This window comes from Somniosus microcephalus, chromosome 7 (assembly GCF_052327205.1).
Source record: "Somniosus microcephalus isolate GS21.2 chromosome 7, FLI_Smic_1.0, whole genome shotgun sequence".
NCBI lineage: Eukaryota > Metazoa > Chordata > Chondrichthyes > Squaliformes > Somniosidae > Somniosus > Somniosus microcephalus.
In genome coordinates, this window is record NC_140993.1 from 254,658,143 (window position 1) to 254,673,451 (window position 15,309).

Sequence of the window (15,309 nt, forward strand, 5' to 3'; positions counted from 1 at the left end):
CCTGTGAAGCGCCTTGGGACATTTTACTATGTTAAAGGCGCTATATAAATGCAAGTTGTTGCTGTTGTTAAAGGCACAATATCAATGCAAATTGCTGTTGTTATTATTTGTAACAGGTGAGTTTTAAGTAAAGATATGCACCCAGCATATAACATGGATAATTCTGACGAAAGGTCATCGACCTGAAACGTTAACTCTGTTTCTCTCTTCACAGATGCTGCCTGACCTGCTGAGTGTTTCCAGCATTTTCTGTTTATATTATGGATAATTCCATACCAGTCGAGAATCTGTGCCATCAGCATCTTCAATGTAGAAGAGAGAAAAAAGGAAGAACAATGAAATATTTCAAACTGTGCTTTTATTTTATATTACATGTAGAAAATATTTGCATAATTTCCATTAAACAGGGTACACTAACAGCAAGATTGGGGAAAAAAAACACGGATACAAATATACAGGAAAATCCAAGCTTTGGAGATCATGAAGGACACAACACACAACACAGGAACTTTGTCTATTTAACTTAAGAGCCATTCCTGAAATGAAGTGAAAATGTGGAGTGTGCTTTGCCCAAGAGATTTTTAACCAGTAACACAAAGTTATTATACATTCTAACATAGAATCCTAGTCCAGCCTCTCCTTTGGTTTCTTTCTGAGAACAGCTCATAGAAAGCAGAAACATCCGATTCCCTATAAAATGCAGCACAAATACAAATTCAAAAAAAGAAAGGTATACGTATAAAAGGAGGAATGGCAGCTGGCATTTTAGGAGATCAGAAATGGCTGCAACTCCTCAAGGGCCTGAATAGTGCAGCGTAGAAAACTGCAAGTATTCACCTATAATGCAATGCAATTGTATTGCCAACAATAAGCCGCCTTTTCAAGACTGTTTTTTTTTTACAAGCTTACGCCAGCAGACAAAAGCAGCATTGCAATTATTTTGCATTCTTGTAACATGCTTGCAGTGCTTTCCGCCCAAGCATTAGTAGAATAAGGTCATCCTGCTACACAAGTTGTATAAACAACCATTTCAGCATTCTCCTAATTATATTTCTATACAACAGGCTTAGGGGTAATAGTAATCTTATAAAACAAAATTAGTAACCCTACATTAACAGCTTTAATAGAATGGAGAAAATGCACGAGTTTATCCTCACGCATGACTGAGCTTTTTTTCCCCATTTTTCTTCGAAGTTACTCGTGTGAGTAGCACTTTTCAAGCTAGCCTAAATTAACTTTTATTTGCCAAAAGCTGCTATTTCAATAGCAAACAGTCCTAAATGGAGTCAAATGCACGTGGCACTGATGTGTATCTAGGCAGGGGGCAAATAAATGGGCGCAACAGGCTACAATGGATCAGAGGTATCGGGGGGAAAGAAGATGAGACATTAAACAATCTGACAACTGATAGGACAGTCTGTCGTTACTCGTAAGCAGATGAGTTGCGTTGCTTTTCAACTCCCCAAAGCTGGGAAGCATAACCGTCCCCTGGACAGTGGGGTTCTCTGGAGCTTGTCCTATTTATAACTCTTCATCTGGCCACATGTCCTAAACTCATCACAGTAATCTACTAGTGTGGCTTTGCGGTAAGAGATCAAATAAGGCAATGGCATAAGCTGAGCAATTAATCTATTGCCATTTGTTTTCACTGTTTTGAGTAAATAATGTGTGTGGCTATACACCTCACATTTGTCTTCTGTAGTTCATTGTTACAACTATGTAATTCCTGGGTAAAACCTATAGAGGGCACTACTGGTTAAGGCACTCAAACTGGAGGAAACAATTAACATAGTTATTGTATGAAATCAGACTCAATCTATAATGAAAACATAACCTAAAAGAGCAATTATTTAGTCCTAGTTAAGCTATATAGTCTGATATTCTACTTTAGCTACCAAGCTATGATCAACTATTATTTCGAGCACAATATTTAAAGATTTAACATACTGTTAATGCAATAGTCCAGTCGCAGTTGCTTGCATTTAAGATAATGTTTAAACTTCTTTCTACAGCATAGTGAGCTGAGAAGTCTAAGTTTGACTTGAGATTTAAAAAATAATAAGATTAAAGCCACCTGTTGAGGCAGATTTCTTCGTACTGTCTCGTACTGTACTTTCTAAAGTGCTTGCACAACTGCAAAATGTAAGGAAATGCACTTCTAGTCTGCATATTCTATCTTTCTAAGTTAAGAGAGGAAGTATCTACTATTCTAGCTGGTCCAGAAACCTCATGGTTTTAAGCAAACTGGTAACTGGATGTTAATGTGTGGTAGCATGGACTGAGATCCTGATGGTGCACTGAGTGTTCGACCAATAGTTACTGCAATTATTGGACAGGAAACAAGAGGACAATCTCCACTAATGTTCTGCAACTTTGACTTTCTTCCTTTCAATGTTTGTGCGCATAGAGTCTGAAATTATTTTTGTCGTGATGTATTTCCTAATTTGCATTGCAAAAGTGACAATTATAAACCCATCCTTTTAAGTTCATAATATATAAAACACAAAGTACAACCAGTGAAAGATGGCAGGTTTCAACATATTTGTGAAATGTACATAGGAGAGCAGCAAGCAAACAATTCAGCGCTGAAAAAAACCTAAATATCTAGTCACTTCTTTTGCACACTTTAAAAAATAAATTCTTTAATCCAAAGAAGCATACAGTGACACCTTACTATGATCTCTGTATCTCTGGAGGTATTGATAGTATTTCTATAAGGCCATCGCCAGTGTCTCTTGGAACTTCTGTGTATTTGTGAGGTTTAAATTATTTCAAATGATTTGGAAGGGTGACATTACAGCCTGGTCTGGGCTATGAATTGAGCAGTTGAAACCAGGAAATCTCTTTGGAGTGGTCGATACATTTAGTGGAGTCACTGAATGGATTAAAGAGTTGCTTTAATTGAAATGCATTGTACAGTACAGTTACACATATTGTTGGATACTCTCTTTTCACTGAGGAGCTTAGCATAAACTCCTTAGTGAACACGCACATTGTAATATGCCTACTAATTCACATTAATATCCTGCTTTCTTACAATTTTTTTGCTAACAAAATATTCCTATAAAGAGCACGCTTTAATATTCATTTCTATAATTGTGATTCTTTTAATAGAAGTACAATACAAAGAACCCTCTTTTGTAACAAAAAGTAAACATAAGGCACTTTTATTTGCATACTTTAGAACATCTAAATTAATTATTTTTATTGTATGTATGCTTTCACAACAATATCGATTCTTTGGAATTTCTTTAAACGTTTTCACGTGAATTTTGTTGGAATGATTTGGGAAGACAGTTCTTGCTGAAACTGAGAACCTATCCAAACAATTGTTCACTGGGAGCGGTGCCTGATCACCTGCCGACACTCAGTTATTAGAAAACGCTAAGTCGGTTTTGTCCTGTCACCTGAAGTGAATTATTTCTAGAAAGAGAAATAAAAGCTCGATTTTTACATCTGACGATTTTCCTTCGAGGCAGCGTAGCCTGTGATCTTCACATGGTCAACATTTTTACAATGGCAATGGACCAGCTTTATTCTTTCCATGGTCTTGACGCTAATTTTAACTATGAATGTCCATGAACAGAGGCACTTGAGAGGTCATTTCGTATGATTTCATTTACTGAGGAGAAACAAAAGAGAAGTTATCACAAAGAGTCCATATGAAGCTCTACGAGTTATTTTTACTGCAATTTACTCAGTCACTACTACAAATGTCATTTAATATCATTTCCTGGTCTCAGGGCATTCCTGAAACAAAATCCTTTGCACTGAGTGGATTCAGACTGTAGCATGCACTTTGCATGTGCACGAGTCCCATGGTACAATAAATGAACTAACAGATGTATAACGGTTATCTTGATTGATAACTAGTTTAACAGCTTTAATTTACAAAGTTTGCTGCCCCATGTTGTACTTCTGAATTTTAAAAAGTGACATTTTGCATGCTTTCAATTAAAACTGCATGTGAAATTACTGACTGACCAATTTGTATATCGTTAACGTCTGAAAACACTGCTGGGATGTTCTTCCATCTCCATTAAAAAAAAATCAAGCAACTAGTCAACATACTAACCATGCAATTCTAACATGTATTGTACATGAGGCAAACTATGAAATATTATATTATATAATCTCTGTAAAAGCAAGCTAACGCCAACAATGGAGGTGAAAAATCCAATCGGCATAATAACAACTTTTTCCCCTTTCATTAGGTGGTAACTTGTTACGAATTGGAGAAGACACGAGATACTCAGATTTAGCCACATAAGCATTTGTTTAAAAACTACGTGATAAACCAAATCAGGACGATGTCATCACTTGCTCATAGTAGAAAGAATATTGGACCAGTTGTGCTTGCAAGTGTATTTAAACGAACCTTGCTTGTCCAGGAGTGCAGGTTTTCTTTCTTTCCCACAGTTTACCAAGTAACTTAGATAGGGTAGATAGAAAGGAACTTTTCCCCTCAGTAGAGGGGTCAATAACCAGGGGGCATAGTTTCAAGGTAAGGGGCAGGAGGTTTAGAGGGGATTTGAGGAAAAACTTTTTCACCCAGAGGGTGGTTGGAATCTGGAACTCACTGCCTGAAAGGGTGGTAGAGGCAGGAACCCTCACAACATTCAAGAAGCATTTAGATGAGCACTTGAAACGCCATAGCATACAAGGCTACGGACCAAGCGCTGGAAAATGGGATTAGAATAGACAGGGCTTGATGGCCGGCGTGGACACGATGGGCTGAAGGGCCTCTTTCTGTGCTGTATAACTCTATGACTACAGACAGTAACAATGTCGCACGGCACAACATTCCTTTTTACACTACTAAAGATGCTTTAAAAAAATTAATTCTCCTGATGAGGGCACTGCTGGCGAGGCCGGCATTTATTGCTTATTAAGGTAGTGCTGGGCCTACTTCTTGAACCGCTGGTAACGGTTTGATACAATGGGGTGGCTTGTTAGGCCACTTCAGAGGGTAGTTAAGAGTCAACCACGTTGGTGTGGGATGGAGTCACATTTAGGGCCAGGCCGGGTAAGGACAACAACAACAACAACAACCACCAAGAGCGGCTTTAAATTAGTAAAACATCCTAAGGCATTGGAGCATTAGATTGGGAAATATTGATGTACAAAGGGACCTGGGTGTCCTTGTACACCAGTCACTGAAAGCAAACATGCAGGTGCAGCAAGCAGTTAGGAAGGCAAATGGTATGTTGGCCTTCATTGCAAGAGGATTTGAGTACAGGAGTAAGGATGTCTTACTACAGTTGTACAGGGCCTTGGTGAAACCACACCTGGAGTGCAGTGTGCAGTTTTGGTCTCCTTACCTAAGAAAGGATATACTTGGCATAGAGGGAGTGCAGGGAAGGTTCACCAGACTGATTCCTGGGATGGCAGGGCTGTTGTATGAGGAGAGATTGGGTCGACTAAGCCTGTATTCACTAGAGTTTAGAAGAATGAGAGGGAATCTCATTGAAACGTATAAAATTCTGACAGGGCTGGACAGACTGGATGCAGGGAGGATGTTTCCCCTGGCTGGGGGGTCTAGAACGATCGGTCACAGTCTCAGGATACGGGGTAGGACATTTAGGACTGAGATGAGGAGACATTTCTTCACTCAGAGGACGGTGAACCTGTGGAATTCTCTACCACAGAAGGCTGTGGAGACCAAGTCACTGAATATATTTAAGAAGGAGATAGATAGATTTCTAGACACAAAAGGCATCAAGGGGTATGGGGAGAGAGCGGGAATATGGTAGAGATAGAGGATCAACCATGATATTGAATGGCGGAGCAGGCTCGAAGGGCCGAATGGCCTACTCCTGCTCCTATTTCTCTATGTTTCTATTAGGAAACAAAATTTGACACTGAGCCATATAAGGAGATATTAGGGCAGATCAATGAGGTGGGCATTAAAGAGGAATCGGGGGCGGCAGTGGTGGTGGGGCGTCGGTAGAAGATCGTGGGCCGGGAGAAACACTAGGTGGTGGGGGGGGAGGAGGAGCTGAGGTCTGAAGGGATCATGGGCCGGGAGCAGCAGCACGGGGAGGGCCAGAGGAGCGGAGGGACGAGGGAGGCCCGGGGGGGGGGGGGGGGTGCGGCTGGGTGGGGGAGGCTGACTCTGATCTCTCTGTCCTCGGCCTCTTACACTGTTCCAACGAAACTCAGTGTAATCTCGAGGAACAGCGCCTCATCTTTTGATTAGGCACTTTACAGCCTTCTGGACTCAACATTGAGTTCAACAATTTCAGACCCTATTTTTTAACACGGTAGCTGTTGATGATTCTGCTATTCTCATTTACACCTCTTCTAGATTCATCTTTTGTTTCTTTTCTTGCCCCATTACCATCTCCTTTTGCTTTGTACTATCATATCTTTTGTCATTTAATCACTCCTGCCTTCCACCCTCTCACAGACCTTCCCTTTTGTCCTTCCCACTTTTCCCTGCCCCTGCACTTGCTTAAAATCTGTCACATCTCTAACTTTTTCCAGTTCTGACGAAGGGTCACCGACCTGAAACGTTAACACTGTTTCTCTCGCCACAGATGCTGCCTGACCTGCTGAGTATTTCCAGCCTTATACAGATGATGCCCAGCCACCAAAGTGGCTTGGGCCTCTCGCTGAGGACATCTGGCGGGCAACCCGGCCACAACACTCATCCACAGTGAAAACCAGCCCCATAAAAGCAACGACACAGATTTTAGAATGTTTGAATCAACCGAAGTTATTAACAGTTTCAAAAGAAAATAAAACTCGTAAAGATTGTTGGTAAAATGCCAGATACAAATATAGCAAAGTAGTCACATGACCGTTATTTGCCTTCTTGCATTAAATTCTGTATTTGCGATGGAAAGAACACGCCGTCTATTTTCCACCTCGTTTGTGACTCAGAAAATGCCAGTTACATTTCAGCAGTTCAAGATTATTTGAAGCAGTGCTGCCTTATCAGTTAACATCAGCTCGCAAAACTGCTCATCCACCGACTGTTTTCCTTCATTTTAAAAAAAATTAAAAACCCCCACTTTTCCTGCAGATTGTCACCACAGCTCGTTTCCCACACTCAGATCGTGTCCGTTTATCTTTCTGTGTTCTTTGGCAGACGAAAAAGGAAATGACTAAACGTGGCAGAATCAAGTTAACGCCACATAAACAATCTCGTATCTCTTGCTCTGATTTAGTTGTGATAACCAAAATGTCAGTGAAGATGTCACTTGTTTGCACTTTCAGCAGTTACTTAAAATAGTTTTTTTTTTGAACTGTGTACTCGAATGACCACATCATGGAACCAGCGCAGGAAGATGTACTGGCATTTCTGATGTAGCTTGTGTCATTCTGTTTCCCTGTCTCCCTCTGAAAAAGAGAGATAGCAGCACTTTGGAAGACCCTGATTGACTTTTAGCACCACAACAGCTGCAGTTGACTTAAGATGTGCAAAACAAAGCACTGTAGTTCCCTCACAAAAATACCATAAACTGCACGTAAAGAAAGTATAGGATTTCTACACATTGGTGTTATAGAAGCACAGAATTTTACAGGATTGGAGGAGGCCATTCAGCCGATCCTGCCGTCCCTGCTCCCTGAACGGGCTACCCATTTAGTCCCATCTCTCTGTCATGTTCCTATATCCTTTTAATTGTTTTAGGCCAGGATTGGGGCTGTTTGCTGATGACTCCACAGTGTTCAGCTCTATTTACAACTCCTCTTACAACAAAGTAACCCGTGCCAGCTGAGAGCAGGACCTACATAACATCCAGATTTACGTTGATAAGCGGCACGTAACATTTGTGCCATATAAGTGTCAGGTAATGATCATCTACAATAAGAGAAAGCCGAGCCATCTCCCATTGACCTGCAATGGCAGCACCATCGCCGAATCCCCCACCATCAACACCTTGGGGGCCACCCGAAGCTGAACTGGACCAGCCATGTCATCACTATGGTTACAAGCACAAGACGGAGGCTGCATGCTCTGCGACGAGTGGCTCACTTCCTGCTTCCTCAAAGCCTCGCCACCATCTACAAGGCTCAGGTCAGGAGTACGATGGAGGACTCACCACATGCCTACATGGATGCAGCTGCAAGAAGCTCAACCCCTTCAGGACAGAGCAATTCGCTTAATCGATGCCCCTGTCACTAGACTCAATATCCAACCCCTCCATCACTGGTGCACTGTTGCTATAGTATCTACAGCAAGCACTGCAGCAACATACTAAGGTTACCTTGACATCACCTCCTTCTCTTGTGACCTTTACCACCAAGGACAAGAACAGCAATGTTGTGGGAACACCATCACCTCAAAGTTCATCCTGACTTGGACATTTATCGTCGCTGGGTCAAAATCCTGGAATTTCCTGCCTAACACCACCGAGGGAGAAACCAACATCACACGAACTGCAGCAGTTCAAGAAACCCCACCACCACATTGTGAGGGCAACTGGGGATGAGCAATATTTGCAGCCCTACCAATGTGAACAAAAAAGAAAAATAGTCTCAACACTGAACCCTGGGGGACACCAATGTTCATACCCCTCTGTTTTTTGTCTTTTGGCCAACTTGCTTTCTATCCTGCCACATTCCCTTTAATACTATGCACCTCAAATTTATGAATAAACCTCTTATCAGACTCCTAAAGTAGGGGAATAGGATATGGTTTGGACCCATGTTATCCCTGCATGCTAAGTTGCTGATCTCAGTTGGTCTCTCTGGGGGTGGGGTAGAGTAGCAGTCAGGCATTTCCTAAGAGTGAGAATCAATTTGTGCTACTCTTTAAATGTTGAAATTACCAAAATTGGGAGCAGGTTATCGGTTGGAAATTTGGAAGAGGGCAAAGAAAACTTTTCAAGACACTACAGATGTGCAAGCCACTGTGCTTTAGCGTTAACTTTTGAATTGTGAAAATAATGTTTGGCACAATACAGGCATAGAAATGGGGTGAAATATTACAATACACAAAGTGTTGGTATCAAGTCCTATTAAATGCAACCCAGCCCAGAAAGAATTTGGCGCATGGCCTGTTCTGCAAATTCTCTCTCTGCATCAGTTGTGCACCTGCTCACCCCGTGCAACAGGCCTGGGAATGTCCCCTACAAGATTTTTTAAAAAAGTGATAGTGATTCACAGCACAAATCTGCAACGGCGGTTGTGGGTTGTGCACACGACAGCTCGAAAAAGGCGCACTGCCTCTTCTAAATGTTGGGCTCAGGCTGTCAATATACTTGACCCACATATTTTTAAAAAGTGAAATCTGTTTTTGAAATATGTACCTTTATGGCAGAAAGGCTTTTGGCAGTCAAAGATTCAGAATGACTTGCATTAAAACCGACACAATCTTTTTTTTCTCCCTTTCTAGGTCTTCCAAGGCCTTGAAATGATTAAGTAGCCAAGGAGACTAGCAGATTGCTGCCAGCTTTTTGAAGTGTAGTCACTGTTGTAGTGTGGGAAACGCAGCAGCCAATTTGTGCACAGCAAGGTCCCACAAACAGCAATGTGATAATGACTTGCTAATCTGTTTTTTAGTAATATTGGTTGAGGAATACATATTGGCCCAGGACACTGGGGAGAACTCCCCTGCTCTTCTTTGAAATAGTGCCATGGGATCTTTTACGTCCACCTGAGAGCGCAGACCGGGCCTCGGTTTAACATCTCATCCAAGAAACGGCACGTCCAACAGTGCAGTGCTCTTTCAGCACTGCCATGAATGCGCCGTGAGTCATTCAATTATTTCCGTCAAAACTTATTTTGATAGATTTCCAACAAATGGGTAAATAAATCTTGTGTGAATGAATCATTAAATATTTTAAAGATGTAATGGAATTAAGTTAAGCGACATTAGTAATCAGCTCTTATTATTCAGTAACCCACCTTCAGTGTTTACCTTCAGTGATAAATCACTACAAAAGTGACAGAGTATTCACTTGTGTGTGTTTCATCATATTTAACTTATTTTTTTTACTCAGTTGGAAATGTGGTTCTGATTGGGTTGCAAACTAATGCTGCTACGATTGATGTCAAAACTGCTCTCTGACTTGGCTGGGAGAGACACATTTCTATGTGCTGAGATAGATGGAGTCTCAGTACTTCTGTTTCTTGGCACATCGTACACATCCACTGAGTGGGAATGAGTGTTTGTCGAGAAACTTGAAACGGAGCTGCCAGTACTGGAGTTCGAATAAAAAGGAACTGAGCTGGATTTGGGATTTTTTTTTTACACAAACTTATTATTAGGAAAAGCAGTTTGATTTCTTTGCTGATTTTCCTAAATCCAACGCCCTCTTCAGGATATTAAGCTGATTGAATGCACTTGGCTGAGTCACACTTCAGACCTTGGGCTGAAACCTGAGCCAATTTAAAGCTCAGATGCTCAGTGACTACTGAACAGGATCACGAGTTTTATTCCTGAATCTTGTCTTCCTAATAACATGCCTCCTCTCGCCTGTTGCTACTTTCCCATAGCTGTCTTCGAACTCTAGGGACCATTACCCCACTTACCTTTTGCGAAATAAAAGCAGAATTGCAGAATATGCGTGAACAGCAGGTGTGCTATCGCGCTGGGATATGAGTCAGCGTAGGAGAGCAGGGAATGCCAACTTCGAGTCCAGTGCTTGAATTTGGGTCATTCAGTATTCCAGAAGAATGCTCGCCTGGAACCGATCTACTGCTGTAACTTCAGTGGAAGACTGAAGGAAACCCCCGACAAACCAGGTAGATCGGGAGAGTCCCATGGAGTTTTGGGGTCGCTAAGTTTAACAAAATGACATATGAATCCAACTTCCTTTTAGATTAACAAATGCAGTATATGAGCTTCATTCCTCCACAACTTGCATCATAATAATTAATACTTACTGGGGGAAAAATTCAGTATCGCCCCATTTGGGGCGCCGTTATCGGCCGTGCGCAAAGTTTAGCACCTGGCGCTAATTATCGCCTCCGACAGCAAACTTGGCTTTAATTGCCCCTGGAGGTGATTGGAGCGCTAAATCAGGCGCTTCACACCTGTCTTAAAGTGCAAACGCCGAGGAGCGAAGCGCTACCTCAGAGTGCTGGCGAAGCAAGGAAGGGCAAATCAAAATAAACCTGCAAAGTGCTGCTCTGTACTCAAAACTCCTTCACACAGCGTTGAATCTCTCCAGAAGCCTCTGTCTCTCTCTCTGACTGCGTGGTGCAAAAATGTCACCGACAAAAAAAAGGCAGGAAGCGGTCGCCTTTAAATAGCACTCCCCTAGTCCCTTTCTGACAGCATAATGCTCCCCTCAACCTGTCGTTGCTAGCGGCAGGCGGTAAGGGAGGGGGCGCCACTCAATATCCAGTCCGGGGCGCTACCGGGGCGTTGCGCACTCGACTGACGTCACAATCTGCCGGCGCAGGAGATCGTGGCGGTAGTGCTTAGCGCTGCCGCAACATGTCTAGTTAATTTCGCGAGCGGCACAAACATCGCCGTGCCCGGCCTCTAGTTGCTTTGCGCCCCAATTGGCGCCCTCTTAAGGTGCTAACGGGAGGCGTAAACAACTGAATTTTTCCCCCACTATCTCTAGAATTAAGAAGGTGCCAATTTCACTTAAATTGTTGCCTCAGTTATAACTCACAAATAAATGCAAATCGTTTACAAATTTATCTCACATCATCTAGGTTAATCAACAAAATCTGTCTATATATCTTCTTGTTACAAAATGACACTTAATAGAAAACCCGTTCATTTGGAAATTTAATGATAGGCGTGATGCCGGAACTCCTACAATTTAAAAGAGCCCCAACCAGGTCGCACTGAGACAACTGAACTCTGAAGCCACAATTGGCATCACTGGTTGATTCCATGTGAAACCAAATTTTACTAACGTCCCTATCACACTGCTAGTCCTTTACAAAACTCTACGAGGCACAGGCTGATTATTTAAGGGCCAATGTAACCTGAGCTTTTCCCTGTGTCCATTCGCGTGCGCACGTTGGCTGCCGCTCCGGACCCGAGCCGTTCATTTCTTTTTCCACTTCCCCCCCCTTTTCCTTTTCTCTCTATCCCTCCCTGACCGCTCTCTCCTGTCGTCATGCCTCCTTTCATCTCTCCTCTCTCAGATACACTGCCCTCCAAAATCCCTACCCCAATCCTTCATTACTCTTCGACCTTCCTACTCTTCTGCCGCCGTTCCAGGCTTGACTCCATTTTAGATAAGCCCACAGCTTCCCTCTGTGCCTCTCTTGGCATCCTACCAAGCGCCCATCGAGGCACTCATCGCTGCCTCCTTACGAGCAGCAACCCCAACTGTCCCATCCTACTCTCTCACCAGCCTACCTGCCCAGCTCGCCCACTGGGGGCTAATCATGTCAATCTCCTCCCTGTCCAATTCACCCCCCCCAGTGCTGACCCTGTGGACGCTGGCAGTGGGTCAGCCATCACCGACCCTCTCCGCATCTCCCTCCAGAATGTCCGTTCACTTGCGAACAAGGCCCTTGATATCCATGAGCTTACTGTGGATGATTGCATCGACATCATAGTCCTGACGGAAACTTGGTCATCCAAAACTCGGCTGCCCGTGTCCTAACTCGCACCAAGTCCCGTTCCCCCATCACCCCGGTGCTCGCTGACCTACACTGGCTCCCGGTTAAGCAGCGCCTCAATTTTAAAATTCTTATCCTTGTTTTCAAATCCCTCCATGGCTTCACCCCTCCCTATCTCTGTAATCTCCTCCAGCCCCACAACCGCACCCCCCTCCCAAGATATCTGCGCTCCTCTAATTCTGCCTTCTTGAGCATCCCTGATTATAATCGCTCAACCATTGGTGGTCGTGCCTTCGGTTGCCTAGGCCCTAAGCTCTGGAATTCCCTGCCTAAACCTCTCCGCCTCTCTTTCCTCCTTTAAGACTCTCTTTAAAACCTACCTCTTTGACCAAGCTTTTAGTCATCTGCCCTAATTTTTCCTTATGTGGCTCGGTGTCAAATTTTTTATCTTATAATACTCCTGTGAAGCGCCATGGGATGTTTTACTACGTTAAAGGCGCTATATAAAATACAAGCTGTTATTGTTGTAAGGGTTGTTCTTCATAAGAACATAAGAAATAAGAGCAGGAGTAGGCCTTATGGCCCCTCGAGCCTGCTCATGGTTGTTAAGGATTCAAAGAACATGGAACATAACAGAGAGAAGAATCTTTGTCTGAATTCAAAGAGAGAGCTACAGATTGCAATATTATAGATGAACGTGCTCTACTACATGGCAAATGTTACTGTTAAATGGCGACATTCAACATTTTGGAGGCCTGGTCCATGTATCAACATTTGCTGATAAATATCAGTGTGGATTGGGCCTACCTCCGCTCCCAAGTCCCGTTGCTATTGGAATTGATTCTGGTTATTGCAGGAAAACTCCCAATTCCTGCCTATAATATGTAATCCCTGGAATCACTTCCAATAGGAGCAACAGTGAGGGAAGAGGAACAGACAAATGACAATGAAGGGGAATGGAAGGGAGAAATAGATGGAAGTGTCGGGGAGAGGGAAGAGATAAAATGGATGACAGTGAAGAGGAGTAGGAATAGATGAAATGCATGCTAACAAATGGAAGCGGAAGGGGGTGGGGGGGCGGGGTGGGCGGCTGGGTGAGGAAGAGCGATTGTTGAAGTAACATTTGGGGAAGTGCTAGTCTGGTTGATCTGTTGAAAGTGCAAAGGTAACTTTGTTTTACACTTTGTATTAGTTGTGAAGCAGGAAAGTACCTTACTTTTAAAATAAAGTGCAATATTTTTCAGGGGAACATGCTCCTGAAACCCCTTAGAAATGCACCGCCAATGGTGTGCCATCAACATTTATATCCATCCTTTCAAGCTGTTGCATATTTTTTCTCCGTTATTATTTCCGTTTTCTCATTCAGTTTTTCCACTGGCATAAAACAATAGTAAAGGAATGTTGGGTATACCTAGTTACGAAGCCCCTCTAACTACTTATTTTCATGTTATACACATATATTGAAGACTGTTCTCGAGCTGGCGGCTTTTTGAGCCCTGTGCCAGCTCTTTTCATCAGCGTTTACTAGTTTTCCAGGTTGGCATGTATTCTATTATCAATTCCTAGGCACAGGGGTGCCAGTTTGGTGATATCTAATCCCGTTGCCCAGCGTTTTTGTCACATTTTGTTTGATTACGCTCCTGTGAAGTGCCTTGGGCTGTTTTATATGTTAAAGGTGCTGTATAAATGCAAGTTGTTGTTGTTGTTGTTGTTGTTTACATGGCGGCCCCTAGTTCTTTTAGATCATCATGTGTTTCAAGGATAATCCTGTTTGTGTTAGTGCATCTCTAAATGTTATAATAAAGGTGTTAATCCAGGAAAGTATTTTCACTGTCTACAACTTACACATAAATAGGGCCTTTGAGTTTGTAAGACTAGTTGTCAGTCACAGGTGGTGATTGGGCAATAATGACATTATTACTTCACAGGGTTGTGAATTTTCCCCCCCACTTTTCTTTCATTGTCTTCTCCTCATATATAGGCAGTGAATCTTGCTGGGTATAAATCCATGGACACCAGTGGCTCTGGTGCCTCATCCAAGCGGCCTCCAAGCGGAAGCCTAAACAGTGAGTGCCAGCAGAGCATTCAACTATGAGGCGGGGGGTATGGAGGAAGAAATTATAGGCCTATCCCTGCTTATGTGCACAGAATTATTAAAATGTCACAGAAAAATGGCAGTTACCAATTAGTGTGATAAGTAACTGTACCTATAGAATTAGGAAGCACAGCATTTTTGGAAAGAGGTAAAGGCCATATGCAAAACAAGCCCAACCCATTTTGTTTGATCTCAATCTCATCTTCCCACCTTCTCATCATATCCCTCAATCCCTTTTTTCTCCAGAAACACATATTGTTTTCTCTTGAAGCCACTATAGAATGACTCCAATGTGCTTTCCTGCTAACTTATTCCAGGGGGGTGATTTTGCCAATGGGGGCGTGTTGGAGGTGGGACTGCTGCTTGTCGGGTTTTAGTCCCGCCTCCATCGATTTGTGGCCAGTCCACACTATCTTCTCTCGATTGACCTTGTTAAGCCCGCCCAGCGGGCTCAGCAGGCCAATGAAGGGAAAGCTGGTTGCAGAGCACGTCAACGTATGATGTTTCATCTGTCAAAAATTTTTGACAGAGGAATTGTCATCGTTTGACAGCTCTGTGAAGCTGTCAGACAGTGACAATCTCTGCTGTTTGAGGAGGTCTTACATACAAGATCTCATCAACCTTCTTTCTTTTACAGACTTGAGATGGTTGTTGCATCTGAGAATGCAACGGCCATCTCTCATCTGCAACACGGAGGTCCGAGACTCTCCGCATACAGACCGACTGAAGCC

The 15,309-nt window shown here is 42.9% G+C and overlaps 1 protein-coding gene across 2 annotated transcripts in view; it reads right to left on the bottom strand.

The window, feature by feature from the left end:
- Positions 1–341: 341 nt before the first annotated feature.
- nfatc1 (nuclear factor of activated T cells 1) overlaps positions 342–15,309 on the bottom strand; it is a 327,855-nt gene continuing 312,887 nt past the window's right edge. For both annotated transcript variants that reach the window (XM_085993629.1, XM_085993628.1), the window contains one exon: positions 342–3,622. In XM_085993629.1, the coding sequence (XP_085849755.1) occupies positions 3,567–3,622 (56 nt within the window). In that variant the 3' untranslated portion in view covers positions 342–3,566. The remainder of the gene's footprint in view (positions 3,623–15,309) is intronic.